The 26,542-nt window shown below is 43.6% G+C and overlaps 4 protein-coding genes and 2 non-coding genes across 6 annotated transcripts; 3 read left to right on the forward strand and 3 right to left on the reverse strand.

Moving 5' to 3' along the window:
• Positions 1-685: 685 nt before the first annotated feature.
• Positions 686-3,977, reverse strand: LOC106575455 (tumor necrosis factor ligand superfamily member 10). Its single transcript, XM_014151956.3, has 2 exons — positions 3,683-3,977; positions 686-2,616 (listed from the first exon to the last, which is right to left on the reverse strand). Exons 1-2 carry the CDS (start codon positions 3,830-3,832, stop codon positions 1,981-1,983), a joined length of 786 nt encoding a protein of 261 aa, XP_014007431.1. The 5' UTR covers positions 3,833-3,977; the 3' UTR covers positions 686-1,980.
• Positions 3,978-4,082: 105 nt separating this feature from the next.
• Positions 4,083-7,553, forward strand: LOC106575453 (peptide chain release factor 1, mitochondrial). Its single transcript, XM_014151954.3, has 9 exons — positions 4,083-4,564; positions 4,774-4,871; positions 4,963-5,044; positions 5,173-5,280; positions 5,397-5,569; positions 5,670-5,787; positions 5,952-6,088; positions 6,196-6,294; positions 6,418-7,553. Exons 1-9 carry the CDS (start codon positions 4,222-4,224, stop codon positions 6,526-6,528), a joined length of 1,269 nt encoding a protein of 422 aa, XP_014007429.1. The 5' UTR covers positions 4,083-4,221; the 3' UTR covers positions 6,529-7,553.
• Positions 7,136-13,376, reverse strand: LOC106575454 (WW domain-binding protein 4). The gene is made up of 10 exons (XM_014151955.3): positions 13,241-13,376; positions 11,725-11,797; positions 11,386-11,448; positions 10,884-11,010; positions 10,361-10,546; positions 9,147-9,217; positions 8,916-8,991; positions 8,647-8,828; positions 8,326-8,513; positions 7,136-8,137 (listed from the first exon to the last, which is right to left on the reverse strand). Coding segments are annotated over exons 1-10 (1,185 nt in total). The 5' UTR covers positions 13,243-13,376; the 3' UTR covers positions 7,136-7,920.
• Positions 13,377-13,591: 215 nt separating this feature from the next.
• On the forward strand, positions 13,592-13,663 carry trnae-uuc (transfer RNA glutamic acid (anticodon UUC)). The gene has a single exon. It is a non-coding gene; the product is annotated as a tRNA-Glu (tRNA).
• A 1,779-nt stretch (positions 13,664-15,442) lies between these two features.
• On the forward strand, positions 15,443-15,514 carry trnae-uuc (transfer RNA glutamic acid (anticodon UUC)). The gene has a single exon. It is a non-coding gene; the product is annotated as a tRNA-Glu (tRNA).
• Positions 15,515-15,895: 381 nt separating this feature from the next.
• LOC106575456 (SLAIN motif-containing protein 1) lies at positions 15,896-25,920 on the reverse strand. The gene is made up of 9 exons (XM_014151957.3): positions 25,279-25,920; positions 23,912-24,045; positions 21,158-21,289; positions 20,614-20,724; positions 19,713-19,862; positions 18,886-19,260; positions 17,749-17,901; positions 17,225-17,522; positions 15,896-17,114 (listed from the first exon to the last, which is right to left on the reverse strand). The coding sequence occupies exons 1-9, from the start codon at positions 25,692-25,694 to the stop codon at positions 17,039-17,041; spliced, it is 1,845 nt and encodes a 614-aa protein (XP_014007432.1). The 5' UTR covers positions 25,695-25,920; the 3' UTR covers positions 15,896-17,038.
• Positions 25,921-26,542: the final 622 nt, after the last annotated feature.

Below are 26,542 nucleotides of genomic sequence, written 5' to 3' on the forward strand. Positions count from 1 at the left end.
GTTGGAGTTCCCCATTTGTGGTTGAATGCTTAGGTATAGGGAAAACACTGGGCTATTATTGTTAACATGTTTGCCTCCAGATGCTAAAGTTCTGAGTAATTAGCTGCTGTGGTTTCTGAGTCTTGTGGCTTTATTGAGGCACGTTTACGGTGTACGCAATAGGTACAGGTGTGTGCCGGTGCCCCATAACCAGTTATGAAAACAAAACGGATGTGCTGCAGTGAACATCATGATCTTATAGGCTATTGCGCCATTACATCCTATGAACTTTTTATGCGTTTGAATTTCTCATGTGTGTTTGATTAAATAGAGCCCTCCTCAGTCAATCCCAGTCTCAGTCCCATAGACACAACAGGATAAACAGTATGTATGACTCAACAGGGTGCTCCCCCTCCATGCCTCCTTCCCTCCCTCCTACTGTCCCTCCCTTCCTCCAGTCTCTCCCTCCTTCCAATCCCTCCCTCCATCTGTGACTCAATATAACCACAACTATTTCCTGTCTGGTTCCCTGACATTGTCTCTCATTCCCTGTGTTTCATCAGCACTAAAACATGTGTATCTGTTGCTATTATTTTGTCCACTCCATCCTTCCTCAAAATAGGAAGAGAGACAACAAAGAGGGGATGGATGGAGATACAGTAGAACATAGCTATGTTTATTTTTAATTTCATACAATGTTGATCTTTTAAATACCATTAATGGCCCTAGAGCAGGGGTTGTTGGCTGTGGGTGGTCAACTACATTAATACCCTGTTATTCATCTCATCTGCTGTTATTTGGGCCACCTGTGTTTTGAGGTGAATACTGATACTGAGGTTTCCATGTGTTTGATGCCATTCCATTTGCTCCGTTTCATACATTATTATGAGCTGTCCTCCCCTCAGCAGCCTCCACTGATTTGAAGTATAGTAATTTGAGTGGTTGCATCAGCAGTTCTACAAATTAAACCTTTATTGAAAGCTGAGCTGATTTGTGTGCTATTGTTGCCCATTTTCTGAAAGGTTACAGAGTGGTGCCAGCTATATGCCAGACTGAAAACAAATGAAACAGTCTTTGTTTCAGTGGACGACATTAATACTCTCTTAACAGTGCAACTGTCGAGCTGAGATGGTGTAGTTAGGTGGCGTTAATGCACGCTTTGACATGGAAATGACATACGAGTGAAGAAAGCTTGCAAGGGAAATATGGTGTGTGTGTTGAATTATTCTAATCCAAGCATGGACAGATCGAATCCTCACTTCGCAAATGGATTTTCATGTGAAGAAGGCAAACTGAGCATAGTAATGACATTACACGTCAACAAAAGAGTATCTCATTTCATTTTAAATCAGAGACATGAGGCGAGGTGGGGGAGGGGCAGGACTATAGGGGTCAGTGAAATCAGGGAATGAGTAAGGAGAGTAGGGGGCCTCTAAATATGCATGACACAGCACTCCCAGCATGCAACACTAACTGGGGTTATTCCCTTCTAACCACAGAAAGCACATAAAATCGAGACGCCCTGCACTCGTACACCTGAGACAGTGTCAATTTTTCAGAGATCTGCTGAGGTAAAACAGTCTCTCAGGGTGAAATGTAATGGTCTAATGGCATCCCTGTTTTCCTATAAAATGGGTTGAAGCATGTCAATATTGGTGATAATAACAGAGCATTTATAATCTCTCTCCTGTATTTTTACAATTGTATATGGCTTTATTGGAATGTTCTATAAACACACAAAAAACTGAACACAGAATTGAATACGAGATACATCAGAAAATACATAAATATTGAAAACTTCATAAAACTAAATTAAAAGTGAGCCAAATTCAGTTTGTTTTCGCAGTATAAAAATACAAAAATCTATTCCATATGCAGACAGTCCAGCTATCTAAAAGATATGAATTGCACCTCATCTACAGCCCTGAGCTGGGAATGGGATTAAAGTGATATCAGTTACTAATTCATCAATTAAGTGCCCTGGGTCTCCTTCCTCATTCATCATCTGCTGATTCTGAAGGCCCCGAAGTAGCTTCCCTCAGCTTCCGGGTCCAGCAGCCAGGAGTTGGACACGCTGACGTAGATACTGTCCCCGGGCCCCAGGGGGAAAGCCCCTCCCTGCTGCTGACAACACATGTGGTAGTGGCTCCTCTGCCAGTGCTTGGTGCTGCCGCTTTTCATCAGCACAGCTGGCCTGTGGGGGGCACTGTGACTGTGACGCTCGTGGAACACGTATTGTATAAGAAGGGCACCAGCCCCGGCCCCAGCTCCATCTTCTCTGTGAATGCTAGGCTCTGCTGAAGCCTCTCTTCTCCCTGGAGCATGAGACCCAGACTCCAACAGTGACTCCTCTACCTGGTCGTAGTACCTGAAGCAGGTTTTGGAGTAGATGTAGTACAGGCCTCCCTCGCGGACCAGGATCCTGCCGTCATGGTACCCGATCTTGGACAGGTGTCCATGGGCGTGGTCCCAGTGGATCATGGTGTTCTGGATGTCTCTCTGGATGTGCCCACTGGGAGGCTGAATGGGCAGGTGGGCTGATGGTGTGACCTCCCTGGGTTTGGTTGGGCACCTCTGTGACTCCCCTCTCTGGAGGTCGTCCGAAGTCTCAACTAGGGTTGGTCCGGTCTGGGTGACCTGAAGTTGACAACAGAGACAGCGGCAAGAGAGGTTAGAGGTCACAGTAGCCCAAATCCCTCATTGGGCATCGATACAGTGCTGTTAGATGCATTTATAGAGTTATTGACCACTTGTCACTTAAACAGTTTTTTACTGCAGTAGGCTAATCAGGGTCACACAGTGTATTTCTTAAACAAATCTACTTTGAAACAAGTATACACCTTCACACACGGTTGTGGGCTTAAAAAGAAGACTCCTGCATTTCAATATTACCCTTTATATACACATGACAGAAGACTGAAATATAACAAAAACGTTTGACATAGAAACATCGGATTTTCTGCAAGTTTTTGAAATAATGTTTATTCATTATGAAAAATATGAATAACATTCCACCCATGAGGCCACTAGGTCACTTTATATGTACAGTATATACTGTATTCTAGTCATAGCCATCCTATATAACTACTGCTGTACACACCTTCTCTATTAATATAGTGTCCCAACTGTCCCTACACACCAATATACATATTTATATTCCGGACTCTGACATCGTTCATTCTGATATTTCTTCATTTCTTTCTTTTTACTTTTTGGATAATGTGTATATTGTTTTGTATTGTTAGGTATTACTGCACTGTTGGAGCTAGAAACACAAGCATTTCGCTGCCCCTGCGATAACATCTGCAAATCTGTGTAAACCAATAAACTTTTATTTGATTTGTTGCTCTCTTGTAATACATAAAGCTACTTTGTAAGCCATAAGAAGCAATAGCCAGTAAAACCGTCCATACAATATGAAACACTTTGCCTCTGTTTGAAGTTTAATGTGTTATAGATGTTGTGGTGAGAGAGCAACCACTTGAAATGGATTACATTTAGTGCAATGTGTATTTGTGGCAATCATTGTATATAATACTTTTTTTGTCCAATGTTTTCTTGCAGCACCTGCAAACTGTTATAACAATAACCTTTTTCATACAAAATACAACTTTGTGCTATAGAATGACATAGATTTTAGGATCATTTTTACAGTATAATCCAATGTAAGAGACCTATGCATTAGTATTTGTATTATGATTACCTGTTGAAGATGACCTGTCAAGTGAAGTACAACAGCAACACTTGATACCACTTGAAGTAATCCCATGAAAACGACGGTACCAATAAGAGTTCTGTTTGAAATTGGTTCTGTTCTCCTGAGCTGCTGAAATCTTGGCAGACTGCTTTCCATTTCCTAAAGATCCGTTTAATACTGAACGTCAAATATCCACTGTGTTTCAAACAGACCCAATGTTAAGCTATGCTTTCCCCGAGATATGTTTGTATTTCAGCGTATTGTCATTACCAATAGAAGTTTTAGGAGGCGGTTTTCTCAGTTTAGTACCCCCCTCTTTGGGGACCAATCAGATTACAGATTCATTTAAATAGCTTTTTAACACCACCAGGGGTGCTGTTGTAAAATACTGTGCGAAAAACATGATTTAGGACTACATATCCCAGCATTCAACACCACTCTTTGACCTTGCTGGAAGCGTGATTATATTGTTTACAATGTTACTAAATCTGAGATGATAAACTCATGTAAGTAGTTTACACTTATTTCGTATACACTGTAGCCAAATGCTTACGCAGAAATGTATTCGACTGTGTGGCCTCGTCTCGCCCCTCCACATGCGCAAGAGAATATGGAAGGAGCTAGCAAATCGATCACTCGTATCATCAAGACGTTATTGTAACAATCATTTGGGAGATTTATACCGGAATGAGTCTGTACAAAGATATCTTCGGCAGCTTGTGGAAGAGTACAGAGATGTCACCAAAACATTACAACATGGGTTTCTCAACGACCCCGCCAGGAAAGAGTTGAACAAGAGACAGGTGGGACTTTCACCAGTGGCCACTGCGTTTCAGAGCGCTGAACATGCCGTGAAAGACCTAGAGGAGGTTGAAACTCTGCTTCAGAGTAAGTAAGCTGTGTTCTGTTTTGTGTATTTTGTTAATTGCTAACTAGCTAGTGGTCTTTCTGTGTCTTCCTTTCATAAGTGTCTCTAACGCCTGCGTGCCTTAATGACCAGAAGAGGTCGCCAATGCTTCAAAAACAATGTGCTAACTGTGAAATGTGTCATGTATCTGAAAACGTTATACATTGTCATCCATATTCTCATTTTACAGGGACAGTCGGTTCCAAAGAGGAAGACCGACAAATGGTCCAGCTATTGAAAGAGGAACAAGCACAGATCACCCAAAGAATCGAGTCATTGAGAAAAGATGTACGAACAGACATTAGACACAGAACATTTTAAATGTCTGCCTTGGTCAGTCTGGAACTTGATGAGAAAATCTGAATTCATATTCCCCCAGTTGATCCAGACACTAGTACCCAGTGACCCAAACGACACCAGTAATGTCCTTCTGGAGGTGGTAACAGGGCGGACAACAGGAGGTGAGTCAGTGAACTGTAATTACTGTAATTACTCAATGAACAGCATAGGCCATGGACAACGGCTCTCCATTACACTCCTGGTCCTAATGGTAATGTATGTCCCCTCTGGTACACATGTTTTGATCCAGGTGACATCTGTCAACAGTTCACCAGAGAGATGTTTGACATGTACCAAGGCCTTGCCAGCTACAAGAACTGGGACTTTGAGATATTCAACTACACACCTGCTGAATATGGTAATGCTTCTCTTCTGTCTGTCCTACTGTCTGTGTTTTATGGGTCACTGGATGAAAGTGTCTGCGTTTATGTATGAAATGATTGGTGTGTTTATTGTCTGATTTGATTCACTCAGGTGGACTGCACCATGCGGCAGTAAGGATAGCGGGGGAGAGTGTGTACCGGCGTCTGAAGCATGAGGGAGGGACACACCGGGTCCAGAGGATCCCCGAGGTGGGCCTGTCCTCCAGGATGCAACGCATTCACACAGGAACCATGACCGTCATCGTCCTGCCACAACCCAACGAGGTACGTCTGTCTGTCTGTCTGTCTGTCTGTCTGTCTGCCTGCCTGCCTGCCTGTCTGTCTGTCTGCCTGAACGATAATAAATTGGCATTCTGTTTTGTAGCTGGACATCAGCATTGACCCTAAGGACCTGCGGGTTGATACGTTCAGATCGAGAGGGGCGGGAGGTCAAAGTGTCAACACAACAGACAGTGCTGTCCGAATAGTACACCTGCCAACAGGTAAGAGCGTTCAGTTTGGAGAAACAGAATATGTATTGAAAATCCACTTTAAGAACAAAAAAAATAATAATCAATGGCACTTCTCAATTCTTGATTTTGAATTGATCTCCTGATATTGACTGAATTGAAATGGAATTACTGACTGACCCGTTCTCTGACCCTAGGTACGGTGTCAGAGTGTCAGACGTCCCGCTCTCAGCTGCAGAACCGTGACACGGCCCTGCGCGTGCTGAAGGCCCGCCTCTACCAGAGCATGATGGGTAGAGAGACGGAGCAGAGACTTACGGCACGCAAACAGCAGGTGATCCCCGACACAGTCCCATCCTAAAGCTTTATTGTCCCCCTCCTCCCTCCCCCTTTCTCTCTCCCTAACTCACCTCAGAGCCATTCATGTTACTCCTTCTCCAGGTGGGCACTCGCTCCCAGTCGGAGAGGATTCGTTCCTACAACTTCAGCCAGGACCGCGTGACAGATCACCGGACTGGCTATGTGACCAGAGATATCAAGGTGGACTTCTAACTATGCAAACAAGCAGTCTATAATGGAAGTTGATTTGTTGTGTAATGTTTGTCATGCTTTTACATGTAGTGGTAATAGTTGGTTAATGTGTCTTCTGTATTCTCTTGGCAGGAGTTCATGAGGGGCGGGGAGCCCCTGGATGATCTGATCTCAGAGCTGTTGGAACACGGAGACAAGGAGGCTCTGCTGGAGCTGGTGGTGACCTGCATTCACAGATACTGACTCAAGACAGTGTGACGCCTTAGTTCTGGGAGCTAGCTAACATGACCCACTGCTGCAGCACTGACAGGAGAACAGTCGAGACTGGTGGAGTCAGAGCAGATATGGAAGCAGTGGCGCAAACACTGATCCTGGTTCAGTTTGTGAAAAGAATGGCGTGTGGGTGGAGAAAAGAGAGCCTGGCTGCAGACAACCCAGCTCTTTAACCAGTCTCAGACATATACCCAATTACACCCTAGCGTCTTAATAAAGTCCTAAAATGTTACTGAAAATAGTTGGCGATGAGCCCTGCTCCTATTGGGTGTGTCAGAGCTATGTTTCAGCCCAACACACACGCTCTAATCTCAAGCACCCAGGCGGTCTGGCAGCTGGCCAGCGATGGCATTAGTATCTCTCCTACACAGCCATAGCAATGAGCGTGTATTGGCACCAATGAAGGGTTGAATTACCTTCGAGGCTACTCAACCCCCTGTGAAATGTTTGAGTTGCTCTGACAGAAGTCTGCAAAATAAATCCATGGAAGACTATTGATTACTAAAGGCTGATGGAGGACTAAAGGCTGATGGACTAAAGGAAGAAGCATAGAGAAAATGTCCACACCAGCAGAATGTATATTCAACATTGTACTTTTTTTTTTATTGCGAGCAATCTTTAATCAATCATACTGTAGAAAACTTTCTTTGCGTTTTCTTTCTCGCATACTCCAACCATGTTGGGCTACGGTTCAGGGCTGGGTTTCCCCAAAGCAGCGTAGCACTAGGATCATGTTAATTCCATTGAAACTAAATAGACAAAAGATGACCTTAGTGCTAAGATGGTTTTGGGAGACCCAGGCCTGAGCAGGTACAGGTGGCGATGTGGTAAATGACCACCACCACAGTAAGGACATCACAGCGGTCCTTCACAAGCCATCCACAAATTATCCAGTTAAAAATACATCACTCATAAGAAAATATCTCTGGGAATGAGATTGTCTGTGTCTGTCACGGCTGTATGCTATTCAACTCAAATAAAAAAGCACGAGGGCATCAGGCATTGAAAAAGGAAATTGTAAAGAGTAACACTTCAAGTTAGGACAGATAAAGCCACTGATCCAGCTTGTTTCAGACGTCTGCTTGTCCTATCGTTCAACCCCAAAAGCTGCTGATATACTGTAGCTTGGGTGGTTGGATGGGTAAAATTCAACCTGAACAATTCTGAAATGATGGCATCTTGGTGAGTAGCTAACTCGGGTTCTCTGTAGCCTACAGGGACCTGACCTGCGGATCCAGGTATTGATATGATGTTGCTAGGATTGTCCCCTTACACAATAACAACAGTCTCCCAACAACATCCCCCAGTTTGTCAAGCCTTTGTCTGTTTAAAAAAGAGTTCATATCTGAGTTAGCCTGGGTATTAGTCATCATCCCCCCGTTGCCTCAGGCTCCTGGAGGATTTCCCGTTCTCCGCTTTCCTCTTCCTGAACGTGGCCCCGGCTCCCGACGCGGGGCCACCCTCGTCGCCCAGAGAGGTGATGATACGCTCCCTAAACTTGGGTTTGGGCTCAGGTGGCAGCTCCGCGGGGGCGCTAGCTGAACCTTCCACCTGTGGGAGCTGCAGGTCCACTTTCTCACTGGAGGAGAGAACATGGGGTATAGAGCAGATAGGTGAGTTATTAGTTTAGCATTTAATAAAGGCACACAATAACAAGTTGGCTAAAATAGAGACAGACTAGCACCAGGGTCCTGTTCATTAAGGCAAACTGTAACAAAATCTCAGTTAAATCCAAATGAAGACATTGACGGTATAACAGTCTCTTACTAAGGCTCTTCTTCCTGTATCTGCTCCCAGGCTCCGTAAGGGTTGGTCTTTCTGGGCTTCTTAACAGCGGGCCTCTCCTCTTTCTCCTCAGGCACAGCTGTCGGTGTGTCTTTGGCCACTTCGTCTCCCTTCCCCCCATCATCCTCACCATCTTTATCCTCTCCCTCCTTGTCTGAAGGCGGTGTATTCTTTTTGTGAGGAGAGCAAATGATTATTGAAATAATCGTCAGTCACCATGACTCAAATCCTAAACTAATGCCTACTATTGTTTGTGCCCATTCACTACCAATGGGGTTGTATTGAGAACTCAGTCTTGGTGACCTGTTTGGAATCCTCTCCTTCCCCAGCTCTGTTGGTACTGTTGGAGCTGTCCTCCTCAGAGAGGGGTTCTGGCTGCAGGGCAGATGGGTCATCTACCCCTGGGGTGCCCACTATCTCTCCACTGGGTTCAGACCCAGACTCACCACCGGCAGGGAGATCTCCAGGTCTTTCCCAGCAGGACTCTGTCAGAGTGGGGGAAGCATCAAAACTATGTCAAACATAATTATGTCAAACATCATTCTTGTCATCACCTGTCTTTATAGACTGACCTCCAGTCTCTGTGTTGTAGTAGTAGGTAAATCCATCAGGACTGACTGCCTCTATCCAGGCACTACCTAAGGAGATCTACAGGGAGAAGAAGTGTGTTCAAACCAGGACTTGAATGCATTACCTCGGTACATTACACTGACTCTAAACATATCAAATAGGTAATAACATACAAGAGACTTCCTGGTGAAAAGAAAGGTATTAAGAAAAATAAATTAAATAGTTGTGTGTACCTCAGTTTGACCAGGCTGTGGAGATGGTGTGCTCTTTCTCTGCAACCCATATGGTTTGTCCCACTGAAAATCTGAAAAGATATAAAAACACAATGCTTCAGGAGAAAGGTGAATGGTCCTAGGTGTATGTTCAAAACTGATTTATTAAAGTCACAGTCTGACTTTTAACCCGTCATCTCTGATATCTGCGGAGGTGTTGTGATCTTCAGCCTACCCATGGTTCGTACCCATGGTTCATACAGACAGTTGCAAACCAAATTCAAGGGCTTTCAAGTACTTTTTTAAGCACTAATATTTATTTCCAAGGACGAGCAATTTGTAATAGTTCCTATTATGCAATTGTTTCTATTCGCCACCAGATGGCAGTATATTCACCAAGACCTCATAAAAGAAACATACTATTCATTACTACCTTACAAGCTCTACTCAATAATACGTTTCTACTACATACATGAGGTAAATCAGTACTGATGATGTAATGTGAGTAGTGATGAGCAGAGTTTGGGACATGCCTACTTGTGAACACACATTTCTTATTCGCATTACTACACACCTCCAGCTTTATGACAGTATTGTAGTTTTAGTGGGAATCTACTACTCAATAGCTACGACAAAACGTCTTGCTTCTGACTGGCAGCTTTAGAGTTGCCGGTCGGGAGAAGGGCTGTGTGAGGAAAACAGCACGTGAACGACAACCAGAACAGCAGGAGCACGGCTGCCGCTTGATAAAGTGGAATATCGCAGGCGCCCCTTGAATGAGGAAAAATAAAAGCTTGAGATAAAGTCTCATAATGTAGAACTGGCACCAGCGCAGGATGCAGTGTTGTGCCTTTCCCCTCCAGGGCAGATTACACCATGTTGCCCAGCATTTTAGCTATCGATGTGATGTCTGGCAGTGCCTAATCAGTCGGTTCTGTACCTGCCTGGCTGAGTGGCAGTGTGGGTAGAATGAGAGAGCTCGCCTGGCAACCAGAGTGCGAAACACATGAAATAAAACTCTGTAGTGTACCTGGAAAGGAATTCGTAAGAGCAATATCTTTTTCTAATATTTTTCATATTAACATATTTGATCGTTTTCTGTTCTCCTCTCATTTTAATTCAAGTACTTTTCAAGTACCAACTTCAGATTTTCAAGGTATTTAAGTAATTGAATTTCAGAGTGCCAAATTCAATTACTTTAAGCACTTCAAGCATCTTGTTTGAACCTTGCCTACCTCCTGTCATAGAGTTGTAGTAGTATGTGAGTCCTTCGCCTGTCTTTCCCTCCACCCAGTTCTCTGATTCGTTTCTGGGCATCCTCTCCTTTCCAGGCTTTCGCTTCTTTTCTTGTTTTCGAGATGGAGATGGAGATTGAGATGGAACTGGGCTTGGAGTTTGGGCTTTGGTTTGAGATGGGGAACCTAAGCAAACACACAAAATCACATTGATATATTAGCCATTTGAGCAGACCCTCTTATCCAAAACAACTTACACTGAGTGTGTTCTAACAACTTTTTAAAAGCTTCAAGTTTCATTAGTCGCATGTACAGTATACGCATGGTGTACATCATCCGACAAAATGCTTACTTGACAGGTTCCTTCTCGACAATGCAACAACAATAAGAGATAAAATATTAGAATACAAAAACTATAAGAAACAATGGTAATAAGTTACACACTCATTAGACGGTACAAATAAAAACAGACTGGCAGGTTATTAAGTTAGTAAATCAATAAAACATTTAATTAAGAAGTTACCTGATGGTTTTATCCCCAACCTTTTCATATCCTCCTCATAAGCTTTCAGTGCAGCCGCCTCCATCGTTGCAAACTCTTTAGACTGACGATCCTCCTTCTTCGCCTTGTCAATGCTCTTCTTTTGCATCTGTACAGAAGAGGGGCCGGAGTATCAGTCAAGTCACCAATGAGATGACAGCATGGGGTGAGAGTGGCATATCTGGACCTTATCTCTGCTGAAATACACCACTAGGCCTGCCAGGAGGGCTATGCATGCCAAGCTGTGTTTACAACGCATCAATAGTTTCCCTTGCAACAGTGACCCCTGTTGATACCTCTGTGTAATAACGTTATCAGCAGACTACATAGAGCCCAGAGAGAAAACAGTATAGTCTCAGGTGATTGACAACATTTATGGCATCTGTATTTCTTATGCAGTATGTTAGCTACAACCCTGGCACTGACAGGCACCCATCTTTCTATGTTTCACAAGTGAAGGAAAAACACAATGATGACAACTCACCTCAGCAATTTTGGCAGCAACATTTTCTTTGTGATTCTTCCCTCGTTCATGAAATTCAACACTCTGCATGAGAAACAAACAAGCACAGGGGTGAATACATGATCAAATCTTGTCCTCAGCCACAACCCCTTGCAGTCATAACGTAACAGAATACTCTCTCTTTGACACAGATCACCAAGAACAAGTAAGCATTCATTCAACGTTAGCAACATGAGTAGGGTCTAGTCAAAGAGACTGAATAACTAGCATGATGATCATGTCTGAATGGGTAGCTGGTCAGCTAAGTACACCAACTTTACATACCGGTACAAATTACATGACAATTTACTCAACACTCACAGGTTTATTGTCGGCTATCCAGCACTTGCAGTACTGGCAGAATTTCTTTGGCTGGGACTTCCAATACTCCGACCTGAGTAATACAAACAAAATAAACAACTTCATAAACATGTGTTTGAAAGCTGATCAGAATAGCAATTTGGACAGTGAATAAAATGCAACCATGGTTGTACAAACTGAACTAGCTAGCTCGCTAGCTTATGAACAGATGCAACACTATGAAATCAAATGTTATTGGTCATATTATATAACAGGTGTGGACTTTACAGTGAAATGCTAATTTATGAGACAATTCCCAACAGTGCAGAGTTAAAAAGTAAGACATATGTCTACACTGTATGTTATTTTAATGGACAAAATGTTTTGCTTTATATATATATAGATATATATAGCATTTTTTTTTGTCCATTAAAATAACATACAGTGTAGACATATGTCTTACTTTTTTACTTGTTTTTGAAAGAAAAGCACATTTTTGTCCATTAAAATCACATCAAATTGACCAGAAATACAGTGTCACATTGTAAATGTTGTAAATGACTATTGTAGCTGGAAACTGCTGATTTTTAATGGAATATCTACATAGGCGTACAGAGGCCCATTATCAGCAACCTGTGTTCCCATGGCAACTTTGTTAGCTAATCCAAGTTTATCATTTTAAAAGGCTAATTGATCATTAGAAAACCCTTTTGCAATTATGTTAGCACAGCTGAAAACTGTTGTTCTGATTAAAGAAGCAATAAAACTGGCCTTCTTTAGACTAGTTGAGTATCTGGAGCATCAGCATTTGTGGGTTCGATTACAGGCTCAAATGGCCAGAAACAAAGAACTTTCTTCTGAAACTCATCAGTCTATTCTTCTTCTGAGAAATGAAGGCTATTCCATGCAAGAAATTGCCAAGAAACTGAAGATCTCGTACAACGCTGTGTACTACTCCCTTCACAGAACAGCGCAAACTGGCACTAACCAGAATAGAAAGAGGAGTGGGAGGCCCCGGTGCGCAACTGAGCAAGAGGACAAGTACATTAGAGTATCTAGTTTGAGAAACAGATGCCTCACAAGTCCTCAACTGGCAGCTTCATTAAATAGTACCCACAAAACACCAGTCTCAACGTCAACAGTGAGGAGGCGTTCTTTTGCCCATCTTAATCTTTTCTTTTTATTGGCCAGTCTGAGATATGGCTTTTTCTTTGCAACTCTGCCTAGAAGGCCAGCATCCCGGAGTCGTCTCTTCACTGTTGACGTTGAGACTGGTGTTTTTCGGGTACTATTTAATGAAGCTGTGTTCCAATGGCACTCCGTTGTCAGTTTAGCCTACATTTCACTGATCTTAGTAGCATTTTACTCCCTCTGTTTAATATAACACACATACATTCATTTCGGTTGGCTATCCTGATGTGAAGTTTGTTCTAGAGAAAGTATTTGACTCTAGTGACAAAATTAAGGAAATTAGAAGGGGGGGAGAATTTCGACAGGCAAGAAAATGGCTTTAGTAAATCTTAAACAAAATACTCACATTGTGTTTTCTGATCCAATATAACGTTAAAATAATTAAGGTTAAATAACCTAGCTAGCTACGCACAAAAGCCGAAAATGTTGAACATTCTCAACCATCAACAACACGGCGTCCGTTTCTTATGACGTATGTACGGATGTCTTTGAGGGTCAAAACTGTTTGTACTCGCTACTGTTATCGCTATTATTGGCTTTATTTTGACAACAAAGTCGTTTGAAAGTGTCGTTTTAATTGCAGTTTATTATAAAGAATATGAGAAGAATGGATTGAATGATGAAATTAAATATAAATATGTCATCCGTCTCGTGTAGACGGAACAAATAGTCTATAGTCCCTTCAGTGCTCAAGACTTCCCATATGGTCTAGCGGTTAGGATTCCTGGTTTTCACCCAGGCGGCCCGGGTTCGACTCCCGGTATGGGAACAACGCTTTTGTTTATTGAACATGATGTTCTCTATACCTAACCCTTCTCCTCCAATACATTGGTGGAAAAAGTACCCGATTGTCATACTTGAGTAAAAGTAAAGATACCTTAATAGAAAATGACTCAAGTAAAAGTGAAAGTCACCCACTAAAATACTACTTCATTAAAAGTCTGAAAGTATTTGGTTTTAAATGTACTTATGTATCAAAAAGTCTAATTGCTGAAATATACTTAAGTATCAAAGTTGCCACACTTTCGAGGGGCTGATGCGGTTTCTTCTCATAGTAATTATTTGTCCCGTTTTCAAGAAGACCCTCTCAGAGGGAACGGATGTGGCCACTATGATGTCTTCCTGTCATGACTTTAGTAAGCCGTGGGTATCTTCAAATCTTCAATGAAGTGACATGTAACCAACATGTAAGAAGTGGTTACTCTTGATGTCCAGCAGTCAGTGGTAAGGCAAACTTCAGTAGCTTTTTGGATTCTTTCCCGCACTGAAGCCTGTGTGATCTCGTAAAGTTGTGGAATACGTGATTTTTGAAAGGGTTTTCCTGATTGGAATTGTGTACATTGGATTTAGACTATTGCTATAATTGGCTGGAAATCGGTGGCAATCATTTTAGCCAATGCAATATCAATTTGGCCTTATTTTGCTACAGATTTGGCCTTGTTTGCTACTTTGGCACAAACTGGTCCATAGAGGACTGCGTAGTTGTGGGTCGCGGAGTAGGCCTACTTGACTGAGTGGATCCATCTCCACGTGTGGAGGTGCATGCTCCACCACTATCACTAGCAGGCCCGCTAGCTTCTCGAAGCTCCGCTACAGCTAGCTTCACAGTTGGGTGCACAGTCCGCATATGCCGGTGTAGGTTGTGCATAGAACCGGCTTTAAATGAGATTTTGTTTTGGCAAATTCAACACTGTGCTCAAACATTGTCTACATTATTAAAATGCATCCAAATGCTACTGTGCTTCCGACTAATTTTCCAGCTGTTGTTTTCACAGCTGTCCTTCCTCTCTCCTCGGCTGCTAAGTGTGTGACTGTGAGTTGGCTTGGCACTCCCTCACGCATCTTTGGTTCATTGGTTGACACTGCGTGTCTGATTGACAGGAACAACAGGTGAGAGGCTGTTAGTCTGAGCAGACAGTCAGAACGGATGTGTGTGCGCTTGAGCATTTAGGCCTATATTATTTTATTTCTTTTTTCGTTATTTGAATTAGTTAATTTTATTCATTTAAATATTTTGATTATTCATATCTTTTTCTTAAATTTTTTTGGGGGGTATAAATAGATTCGGCTCTTCTGATGTGCGAGCCGGCTCCCAACGTTCACCTACAAGAGCCGGCACCTAGAGCCAACTCGTTCGCGAACAACCCATCACTACAAACAAAAAAGCATTTGTGTTTAGTGAGTCTGCCAGGTCAGATGCAGTAGGGGTGACCAGGGATTTTCTCTTTAAGTGAGTGAATTGGACAATTGTCCTGCCCTGCTAAGCATGTAACGAGTACTTTTGCGTGTCAGGGAAAATGTTCGGAGTAGAACGTAAATTATTTTCTTTAGGAATGTAGTGAAGTAAACGTAAGAGTTGTCAAAAATATAAATAGTAAAGTACAGATACCCCAAAAAACTACTTAAGTAGTACTTTAAAGTATTTTTTACTTAAGTACTTTACATCACTTCTCGAATACCCCCAACAGCAAATATATTTTATTGTAACCCTGGACAAGCATACCTGATTCAACTAATCATCAAACCCTTACTACTACGTTTTCTGACCTCCCATATGGTCTAGCGGTTAGGATTCCTGGTTTTCACCCAGGCGGCCCGGGTTCGACTCCCGGTATGGGAACGACATTTTTATTAAAACCTTGAACATGTTATGCACAGTAGGCCTAAAGATACAGGTACGGTATATGCCTGCCTGTGGCTTTGCCTGTTAAAATATTGCGAACTGACAAAATAGAATACTCTATCCGATGTAGGCTACTCTAGTAATGCTGAAACTAGCGCTCACATTCTCACACCAGAATTACACGTTCATCCACGTTACTCAAACGTCAAATTTCTAAGTTTAAGGTTGTTTAGACATTAACTCCACATTTGAGGTTAGGCGTGAATGGTTAAGGTAAGGGTTAATGTTTGGGATAGGCTTAAAACAGAAAGCGTTACATGTCCTTTGATACGGAAACTGAATACAATCAATCTGACAAATTTATCGAAATTGTAAGAACTTCACCTGTGAAAATAATCAGTAGCCTACTAACTCTAGAGACAGAATTGAATATCAGGTTCAAATAATACTTTTTTTATAATTTGAAAATCTTTAATTTTAGTTTTTTTAAAACAACTACACTCATTCAATTAAATACAGTAAAAAAAAAAGAGATGGTGAGATGTGTGTCATGAAGACTAAATCTGCTTTTTGAAATACTGAAAAAATTATTAGAAACAGACAGAGAATGCTACATAAGTGATCTTTAAAAAGTAATCCTTCATCCCAAAAGACAAAACATCTACCCTGTGCTCTTCATCAACAAAATTATAATTAACCATAAAAGTGCAATATCACAAATAAAATGAACAAAAACAATTACATTTGAATTCACACTTGTACAATCAGTGCAACAATTACAAATATTTCATAGATATACCAGGGAATCTTTATAGTTTAAAAAGTGTCCAAAACACAACTTGAAGTCATTTCCCTGTCTTGGTGAGACATTTTGTAAACAGATTGAGACATTAGCTTTAATTTGGTTAATATGCTTCACATAAAAAAAATCATGAATATTGCATCAATACGATCAGCATCCCAACAATGCACACTGAAAGTTAACTTTAGTCTCTACACTAATCATAAGATAATAAATAATATAAGATTTATTTTAAATATACCTTGCCATGTAAAAATTTGACCAAATACACCCAGACAATAGGGAGTGATTTTGACTTTTTTTTAGCAGCATATTTGGTGCTCTCCATTGAGAAAATACACCTTTTATTAATCATAGTTCCAAAGTAAAAAAAACGAATTATGTGGCTTAATTAGCATAAAGTGGCAGCTCTTTCTTTAGTAGGTTAATGTAACCATAACGTGGTTAAAACTTGTTAGTGCATAAAAATATCAACAGGGGGATTCCCCTTGGCACAGACCAAATTGGACAGGTGGAGAATGCATGTTTGACTTTGAGTGCTGACCACACCTCACATACCCAATCATGAGGGCATTCTACACAAGGTTGTTATTCCCTATAGTTTGGTTGACCTGCCTTCTCAATTCTCCAAGAACACTTTGTGTGGCAGTGAGTGACCCCAACCAGCAGGGTCTCTACATTGCCAGCTCTTCTTCTTCTCCTCTCCATTCATCCCTCTCTCAGTAGCAGCCATCTCTCCAGCTCCCGTCTCGTAGGGCACTCAGGCTGGACAAGCTCTTAGGAGGCGTCAATAAACTGGGGAAAAGAAGATCAGATTGGGATGAAAAATAGGAAATTATGATCCCAGACAACAAGAACCTAGTTTTGATCTTGTTGGTGCTCCCCTAGAGCCTACAGTAGCCTACCTGCGTGTGGGTTGGGCGATCTTGCTTCGAGGGGTGGAGCTGGTCCCAATAAAGGAGGCGGGGCGGGGCAGGCTACTCCGGGGCGGCGTAGGAGTGCCCCCAACCCCCACGGCTGGTTTACTGGGGAGGGGGATCCCACTGATGCCGCTCAGGGACTGCAGACTGGTGGAGGTCGGCATGGTAACTGGCCCTTTCACAGTGGGGCTGACGTAGGCTGTGGCTTTGAGGGGTTGCCGTGACAACGACTGGAAGTTCCCCACACTCTGGACTCTGTTCTGCAACTGACCGGGTGAAGGGACTAGTGGGGAGAGGAACAGGGGGTTGACAATACATCATATACAGATTAATGGGTTATTAATGGTTTGATATAATATTCATGTTTTCCTCAGATCTACTGTATAATGTATGGACTACCTACTTAGAATGATCATTTTCAATTTGATGAATTCTGGCAAGTCAATCAAGCCCTGCAATTTTATCATATGTGTATGGTCAGAGCTAAAACAAAGAAGAGGGTATCTCACTGGAGGACTGTAGCCTGCTGGCCAGCCCATTGGACGAGTCGAAACTCAGACTGTTCCGAAGGGTGGAAGGAGAGCCGATGTGATTGGCTGGGCTCAGTGGGCTAGGCACGCTGGGAGCCCTGAACAGGTTGGGCATGCTCCTCCGCAGCTTATCTAAATATAATGCGCACACACACACACACACACACACAATATTCCTGTATGAATTCAAGGCCACAGATCTAGATGACTAAGACTTTATCATCTCAGATTCGACATAGAGCCCTCTTCAAGGGAATACATGTCACTCACTACTCTCTTTTGAAGAACACCAGTGTTGAGGCCCCAAAGATAAACATCTCCTGTAATCTCACCACCCTCTGTTCAGTGTCCCTCTCCAGGTTTAGCTCACAGAACAGAAACAGAATAGCCTCAAGAGCTTACGGAACAGTCAGTGTCTCAAGAGGCTTACAGTGAGCACATCCCTTGTAGTCTGCCAGTACAGTCAACAGGCTAGGGAAGTACCTATGGTACTGACTAACGAGTGGGTGACCTTAAAATGACCTGTTCCCCCATTAAACATAAACGATGACAAGTTGAACACAAACCTATAAATAGATTAGTATAACTATGTCATAAGAGGGCCATCATGTCGTGTGTCAGTTATTTTGTAACCCTACTAATATTGTACTTTGTTGTTATGCAAATGTTCCATCAAGACAACAAAAAGGCTTGTTTGAAAAATGTACTCGTATGCATCTACATTCCAAATGTGATCTCCAAAATACATAGCGAACATAAATATACAGAAAACATAAATACACAGCGAACATAAATACACAGAAAACATAAATACATAGCGAACATAAATACACAGAAAACATAAACATTATTAGAGGAGAGTCTTGCAAAGCAAGAATTCTTATTAGAAAGTGTGAGACTTCATAAATTTAAGCAGAGGGCCAGGGTTGAGTCCAATAGACACCGAACAGGAGAACACTTAAAAAAAAAAAATATATATATATATATATATATATAAAATGGAGGAGTCCAGTGCAACCTGGAGCTGTCCAATAAACATTTTCATTGTCATAAAAAAATCTCCCATTTTCTCTAATGAACGCAACCCAAGTACCTGCATGGGCCAGGCATGCTCACCTGATCCAGGCCTGAAGCCCTGTTGTTCGGGTGTGTAGGTGCTGAGTGTGGGGCTGGCCAGGGCCTGGGGTTGGGGAGGGGGCTGATAGGAGAATCCTCCAGAGGGGTACTGAGGGGTGGAGGGGCTGGAGAGGCTGGTTGTGCTCCTTCTCCAGTCCCGTATGCTGGAGAAGGTGTGGGAGTGGGAGAGGCCGCGCTGCAGGGTGGGTCCCACACGGGTCAGACGGGGCTGGGGAGGAGGTAGCTGCACGTACTCTTCCTCATCCTCTTCCTCCTCCAGGTCGGCCTCGCCGCTGTGCTGAAGGGAGAGGAAGGAGAAGCTGCCGCTGCGGCGGTTGATGGAGGTGGGGGTGGTGGCGTAGTCCTGACGAAGACCTGAAGGAGGGGGAAATACGGACAAGCGCAAACACACAAACACGCACGCACACACAATCAGTCGTCACCTTCTGCGCCTGAGGTTAAGGTTAATAAAGCCTGGATGAAGTCTGAGGTCTTGTATCACATGTTACAGTGTTAGAAGGGAGAGAAGGACAGAGGAAGATTAGGAGAGAGAGGAACAATAAAGGGCAAGAATATGGCCAGGAATTCAAGACCACTTGAACTGACCAGGAACAACTCTGGGCCATACTTTTAACCTTGGGGCCCAGAGTTATTCCCTTTCAGGTCACCTGCTCAATAGTTATTATTAATAGTTCTGATTTATAAAGCATTTTCCATACTTTTACATAGAAAGGGGGGAAAACTCACCTCTTACTATGTAAAACAATATATAGTCACAACTATGTGACAACACCAAAACAGTTTTTAATAAAGGGTGAGGGACTCACTGTCCTCCTGCAGACGAGCCATGACCTGGACGTCAACAAGGTCCTGCAGCTTGTATCCCTGCGTTATGGAGTCATCCTCCAGCTCAGAGGCACTGAGCTCACTGTCCATGGAAGACTGGGGGCTGAGGAGGAACCGCCGGAGGCTGCGGCCTTCAGCACACAACAACACAGTTCAGAGGTCAGATCACAGACAAATTACATGGCAGAGATTTTACATTAACAATGAACACAAAGAAAACTGACCAGATGAAAAGCAAGATTAGTTTAGATAGAGGCACACTGGCAGCAAAACAACATCACTCTCCCTTTAAGAAACATTGCCGAGTCACTGTTAGTAGGGAGGCCACGTCATGGAATTGTGCCTTTGGTGATAGAAGCACCACAAATCACAGACAAAGCTAGAAAAGGCCATATTGTGTTTATGGCCACTCCAAGCCCCCCATGGCCATTTTCCATTATGGCCGCCAAGCAGATCCCCCAGGCTCGACCTAGCTGTGTGACATGTGGCGCTTCCATCACCAACGGCACTATTCCACTCAAGTTTGTCCCCTCACCATCCCACTATGTTGAACTTCACATGGCAAACACCTGAAGCAGCAGAAACTGAACACACACTGAAACACTCCTCCTCTTGCCGTGACAAATGATGAATGATGACCTTGAGGGCTTCTCAATAGTCTATAGCGGCTTCCTCTCCTCTTGTGTCCACCTCTATTCTGATCTGACAATACAACCAGTAGGTGAAACTTAAGGTGTTTCACCAGTCCATATCTCTAACATCAGCAGGAATGAAGGAGAGGAGACAAGAAGAGGAAGCTCTGTCAAAAAGACTATTGAGATGCAAACCTTGACATGACAGAGACTGAGACAATGTGGGCCAGTGGGGGAGCGAGCGGCTTACTGCGATTAGCTGAGGAGTGATTGGCTGGGAGGAATGTGGGAATTCTCTCAGCCGTCCCTACAGGAGTCAGGGACAGGTGGAGGAGAGGATGGAGGGGTGAGGAGAATGAGGCTGACGGAGGGAGAAAGAAAGGGAGGGGAAGGAGACAGGATAAGGGGGAGAGAAAGAGAATCACGGAGAGTTGTTTTAATGGAGAAAAAAGAAAACTATTCCAATGAAGAGACTGTGGTATTTTTTTTCAATTGTGAAATACCATGTTTAAGAAGTAATCATGGATGGAGTAGCCCTTCGTGTCTAAGGACCAGGGGTTTTCCTCACCTGGTGAACTGATCAGGAGTGTTGAGTTTCTGCTCAACACGGCCCAGGATTTTTCTGCTCAATAGGGCCCTGACTCTGCTCAATAGGGTGCAGAGGTTTCCTGCTCAATAGGGACAAGAGTTTCTCCTGATCAGGTTGCAAGGTTGAAAAACCCCTAGTTCAACTAACGTCATATGGTAATATTATGGTAACATTATGTCACATAGTAATCTGTGTGTGTATTTACCAGGTCTGTCAGCGGGCGGAGGGGTGGAGCAGGACCTGGAGAACGAGGCACTGAGGGGGGACACTCCAGCTACACGTCTCAGGGGGAGGGCAGGGGAAGAGTGGCTGGAGAAGACCCCCCGCCACCTATGGACTACGCATGGGAGGTAGGAGGAGGGAGGGGAAAAGGCAATGTCATACTGTATCGGACCACCCCCAAAACACACACACAGAGCTGTCAGTGCTTTCCGGGCCCCTCACAAGGAACAGAGATCAGCAGTGTGAAGCGGTTGTTTACCTCACACCCAGCGCGTCACATTGCTGTGACAGTCACAGAACCCCTATTCAGAAGCAGCCAGGGAACACATCTGCTGTCCAATGCTCAGGAGACAAAGCTGCATTCACAACCCTCACACACACACACTGCTCAACACACCCATTCAGCACGGGCCAGGACCAGGGACGGAGCAGCATTCACAACCCTCACACACACACTGCTCAACACACCCATTCAGCACAGGCCAGGACCAGGGACGGAGCAGCATTCACAACCCTCACACACACACTGCTCAACACACCCATTCAGCACAGGCCAAGACCAGGGACGGAGCAGCGACCACACACACCTTCTGATATATATTCATAGAGGAGACCTACAGGAATGAACACTCGCTAAGCAAATTATCCCAGCAATCTATCTAGAGGAGATGTGGTGGATCAAAAGAACAAAGAGAGAGAAGAATGAATAATAAATGTTGCAGAGCTGAGAAAGCAAATCATCTCTCTCTTTCCCTCTGTGTGGTGGTTAGACTGTGAGCTGCTCAACACTGCGCTGCATATATCCCTGCACCACAGATAGAGTGGGGTTATGTTATACCTGTCACTGAGAATATAAACCACTTAGCAGCAGAGGCGAGATGCCTTTCATGTAAACACGGTAACCATGGTTACCCCTCTGGTTGCCGAGGGAGGCCCTGTGAACGTAGCAACAGGCAGATAGTAGGTCAAGTGTGAAAGCAGCGGAAGGCTTTTCCTGCAGTTACAGCTACTGTGGAATTAATATACAGGCTTCTAGTAGAGATCCTTACAGCAATATATTGTCGTAAAATGCAGGTAACTGCCAAAATAAAGGAAACATGAGTATATGAGGGATACAAGTATATTTTATAAGTATTACACTTTATGTTGTTCCCTTTATTTTGGCAGTTACCTGTAATTCACTGATGAAATGGTGGCAGGTAGCCTAGTGGTTAGAGCGTTGGACTAGTAACCGAAAGGTTGCTTGATCGAATCCCTGAGCTGACAAGGTAAAAATCTGTCATTCTGCCCCTGAACAAGGCAGCTAACCCACTGTTTCTAGGCCGTCATTGTAAATAAGAATTGTTCGTAACCGACTTGCCTAGTTAAATAAATACAAATAAAATAGCAGCTTCACTGATGCAACGATAAGCTGTTGCATGACAAGTATATAATATGAACGCCAAGTTAAATTGGACCTAATGTGCAAAAACAGATACTTTTCAAATATATAATAGTAAAAAGAAATGCAATTAAGCTGACGTGTGTGTTTACTCTAAGTTGTTGAAAGTGACGCACACACACAGACAGTTGCGGCCAGTGCTTCACCTCTCATTAAGAGCTTAGAGGACTAAAGCTGTATTAATACATTACCTTCAGCGAAGACCGTGGGAGACGTCACATCACATCTATTCACTCTTCCACTGTCCTGTTTCACACCACAGCTTCCTCTCAGACATTAACCCAAGGTCCACTCTCAGTGGTCATTAGACACCATGGAATGTATCAGGAGTAGAGGCATTAACCCTGACGTTACCGCTAAATTCCCAAAGTCGGCCACTCATACATTCACGTCATGGCCACCCATTCATTCTCATTCGACCCGGTCACCTCTCCACTGAAACCCTTCTTCAGGTAGATGCTGTGAATTAGAATGTGATCTCCATCACCTAACCAGGTGAAATGAATGCACTCACTGTCATAACCATGCTGCGAATGTGTGGGTCTGTAGGTTTGTATACGGCTGTCTTTTCAGGAGTGGCTCCGCTTGTGCGTGACCACCGTACGTAGTTTAATGTAGCCGGTGCTGTGCGTAGTTTAATGACGCCGGTCGTGTGCGTAGTTTAATGACGCCGGTCGTGTGCGTAGTTTAATGACGCCGGTCGTGTGCGTAGTTTAATGACGCCGGTCGTGTGCGTAGTTTAATGACGCCGGTCGTGTGCGTAGTTTAATGACGCCGGTCGTGTGCGTAGTTTAATGACGCCGGTGCTGTGCGTAGTTTAATGTAGCCGGTGCTGTGCGTAGTTTAATGTAGCCGGTGCTGTGCGTAGTTTAATGTAGCCGGTGCTGTGCGTAGTTTAATGTAGCCGGTGCTGTGCGTAGTTTAATGTAGCCGGTGCTGTGCGTAGTTTAATGTAGCCGGTACTGTGTTTAGTTTAATGTAGCCAGTGCTGTGTGTGACTAGTGACTGTCTGGCAAGGTGCTGTACTTTTACCTCAGAGTCCAAAATAGTCTGGAGTTGGCTGGTTACATAATCCTGAGAGACTTGAGGACCTGTTTCACACTGAGCTCAAGGCATCACAGTGCTAGCCGCCCCCCCCCACACAGTAAAGTAGAATCATAACCATCTGCTGAAAGAAAGTCTGAAAACAAAACGCTTCGGCAGGTTGATAGAAACCTATGGTCTATTATATAGCCATCCATCTATCAATCCATCCATCCACCCTTGTTGGTCCCTAGTTTCCACCCCTCCTCATACCTTGGTCCAACCTGAGGCACAGTGAGCGGGCAGACTCCACCTCTGTTCTGGGGCTGTCCAGGACCTGTCTGCTCCACTGGAGGGGGGTAACAGGGCTCTCCCCCCACAGCCGGGCCTTGGCTGACACATACAGCCTGCAGGGAACACAGGATGAGAGCCAGAAGAGGGGGAATGAAGAGGACTTTACTGCCGAGCAGACGGCCACTGTGCTCTGTGAAAATGTGCCTGTTGAAATGGAGGCTAGACCGCATCTGTCTGAGACATGTGGACTTGGGGGAGGACGACTGGACACACAAAGTGCTGTTATTTTAGTGGTAAAACGTATGCATAAGAATACCCGCTGATAAAAGGTGACATTCTACTTTTGACTCATTCTTTTATTATGTCAAATCCATTATAGTTCCCAAAACCAATTTTGGACTGCAGTCAGAATTGGCTGCTCCTCACTATGCGCCACGGTTTGCACTTGTTGGCTACAATCAATATGATTCTATTCTCAGGTCCTAAGTGAGGTTTTGGCTTGATGTACATTTTTGGGATCATAGTAAAACTGGAAAATGTATCCCTGGTCTGAAACCAGTCTTCCCTGTAGGCCCATAAGGGTTGATATGGGACTATAGGGCAGTAAAGTCCTCTTCAGGCTCTCATCCTGTCTTCCCTGCAGGCTGTATGTGTCACTTAGGACCTGAGAATAGAATCATATTGATTGTAGCCAACAAGTGCAAACCGTGGCGCATAGTGAGGAGCAGCCAATTCTGACTGCAGTCCAAAATTGGTTTTGGGAACTATAATGGATTTGACATAATAAAAGAATGAGTCAAAAGTAGAATGTCACCTTTTATCAGCGGGTATTCTTATGCATACGTTTTACCACTAAAATAACAGCACTTTGTGTGTCCAGTCGTCCACCCCCAAGTCGACATGTCTCAGACTGATGCGGTCTAGCCTCCATTTCAACAGGCACATTTTCACAGCGCGCAGTGGCCGTCTGCTCAATCATAATCATTGACTATGATAATTGCAACACATCGATATGTTGTGTTTGCTAAAGAAAAATCGAATGATATTGGAACAAGTGTCAGCTCCATGTTTCTGTCCAATTTGTTCCGAAGGTGTGGCTTTGTCGCCGTATATCATTCCTACTAGGATATGAGTCTCATTTGCAGGTACATCATTATATTCCATAGGCCTACCAGAGTAACAGTCACATATCCTAGAAAATGAACAGAACACTGCATCACCATCGTATATGACAGATGAATTGTCATATGCGAATAAGGACTGCAGGTTTCAAAGAAATCTGTCAGATTAAATTTGGCACCTCTCAGCTACATTATACAAACCATTGCACATTGTGAAATAGTTACCAGGTAGCTTCAGAGTCTTCATTAGAGAATATAGCATCTAGGTCCAGAATGTCCACCTCATCCAGAACCGTAGGTTCCATATAATCAGCCTCCGTCTCAAGAGCAGTATCAACATAAGGTGAATGTAAATATTCGAACGGTTCGTCCAACGGGAAAAATGACTCCAAGGAAGACTGGCACAGTAGCGTCGGTAACGGACTAGGTATGCAGTAGCTCCCCGCCATGTAGGCCGGGGAGGGAGGTAGAATGTGGGGGCTACCAGTGCAGCCGTTCGCCCGCGTCCTCAATTGCTCATTTTGCCGCTCCAATTTCCGAACCAGCTCTTGGAGTTTTTTCACCTCCAGTTCGGCGTTCGCGGCATTGCTGTTGCCGTTGACATCCGTCATTATCTGGGGGTTCATCACTGCTGCATCCATTGGATGGAAAAGTACAAATACCCGATATATTTTTTATTAAATGGTGGACGGGGTAAGCTACACTCAGTCTCAGCTCACCCGTTGCCCACACTGTGATTTGGGTATGGGTTGTATCTCGCTTGCTCTAGTGCCCATCAGGACTAGAGCATTCAGATGCCGCCCATGTCACCCAATGAGGGATGGTGGCGTGCTACAGACTGTCTCCACCCCCAAAGTGTTGAGTCCACCACGGGAACGGTTGCCTAATTAGTGATTACAGGACAGGTGCGTGCAAGCGTTCTCGCCTCAAACGTCACAGTTTCGACATTGATAAGTGACATTTGTTTGACCACAAAGACAATGCACAACACATTGCCTTTGTCTGTAACATCGAACATCAGAAGATGCAACATTTTTGCTTCAAATATGTTTATTAAAACAGAATGAGAGATTACGTCCAAAGTGAAAATTACATTCTTTTTTTCATAGCCTACCTTCTGATAACACAAGACATTGGCTAAACCATTTATATTTTATTGTCTACAAGCATACACAATTGACTTCATTGATATACACATAAATATCTATTGAATTTGAATGTAATAATAATTTCACCAGCCACAGTACATATTCTACAACCGCATGCTCAGAGCGCCCATGCATCTTGAACACTCCCCTGGCTTAACCAGGGCATTTTATGCGCATTGATCGCCATCCTGTGGTGTAAATTGAGACGGCACATGATGGAACTGTCGTGACCTTTTCCAATTTAACGCAGGAGTGAAAGTTCTGAAGGCAAGAAATATACAGAATCTGCTACCGCAGGTTTCATCACCATGGACAGCGACTAAGGCAGAATCCCTAATGTG

Source organism: Salmo salar, chromosome 17 (assembly GCF_965601325.2).
Source record: "Salmo salar chromosome 17, fSalSal1, whole genome shotgun sequence".
Taxonomy (NCBI): Eukaryota; Metazoa; Chordata; class Actinopteri; order Salmoniformes; family Salmonidae; genus Salmo; species Salmo salar.

Excerpts from the sequence above, each read along its gene's own strand:
- LOC106575455 (XM_014151956.3), bottom strand. The coding sequence starts at position 3,832 with ATGGAAAGCAGTCTGCCAAGATTTCAGCAGCTCAGGAGAACAGAACCA. Across the intron at positions 2,617-3,682 it reads TGACAGGTCATCTTCAACAG|GTCACCCAGACCGGACCAAC; the intron begins GTAATCATAATA and ends TGTCAACTTCAG.
- LOC106575453 (XM_014151954.3), top strand. The coding sequence starts at position 4,222 with ATGCTTACGCAGAAATGTATTCGACTGTGTGGCCTCGTCTCGCCCCTC. Across the intron at positions 5,045-5,172 it reads AACAGGGCGGACAACAGGAG|GTGACATCTGTCAACAGTTC; the intron begins GTGAGTCAGTGA and ends GTTTTGATCCAG. Across the intron at positions 5,570-5,669 it reads TCCTGCCACAACCCAACGAG|CTGGACATCAGCATTGACCC; the intron begins GTACGTCTGTCT and ends TCTGTTTTGTAG.
- LOC106575454 (XM_014151955.3), bottom strand. Across the intron at positions 11,011-11,385 it reads TTGCTGCCAAAATTGCTGAG|ATGCAAAAGAAGAGCATTGA; the intron begins GTGAGTTGTCAT and ends TCTTCTGTACAG. Across the intron at positions 10,547-10,883 it reads GTTGGGGATAAAACCATCAG|GTTCCCCATCTCAAACCAAA; the intron begins GTAACTTCTTAA and ends GTGTTTGCTTAG.
- LOC106575456 (XM_014151957.3), bottom strand. The coding sequence starts at position 25,694 with ATGGATGCAGCAGTGATGAACCCCCAGATAATGACGGATGTCAACGGC. Across the intron at positions 21,290-23,911 it reads GTGCCTCAGGTTGGACCAAG|TCCATAGGTGGCGGGGGGTC; the intron begins GTATGAGGAGGG and ends TCCCATGCGTAG. Across the intron at positions 17,115-17,224 it reads ATCGCCCAACCCACACGCAG|TTTATTGACGCCTCCTAAGA; the intron begins GTAGGCTACTGT and ends TCTTTTCCCCAG.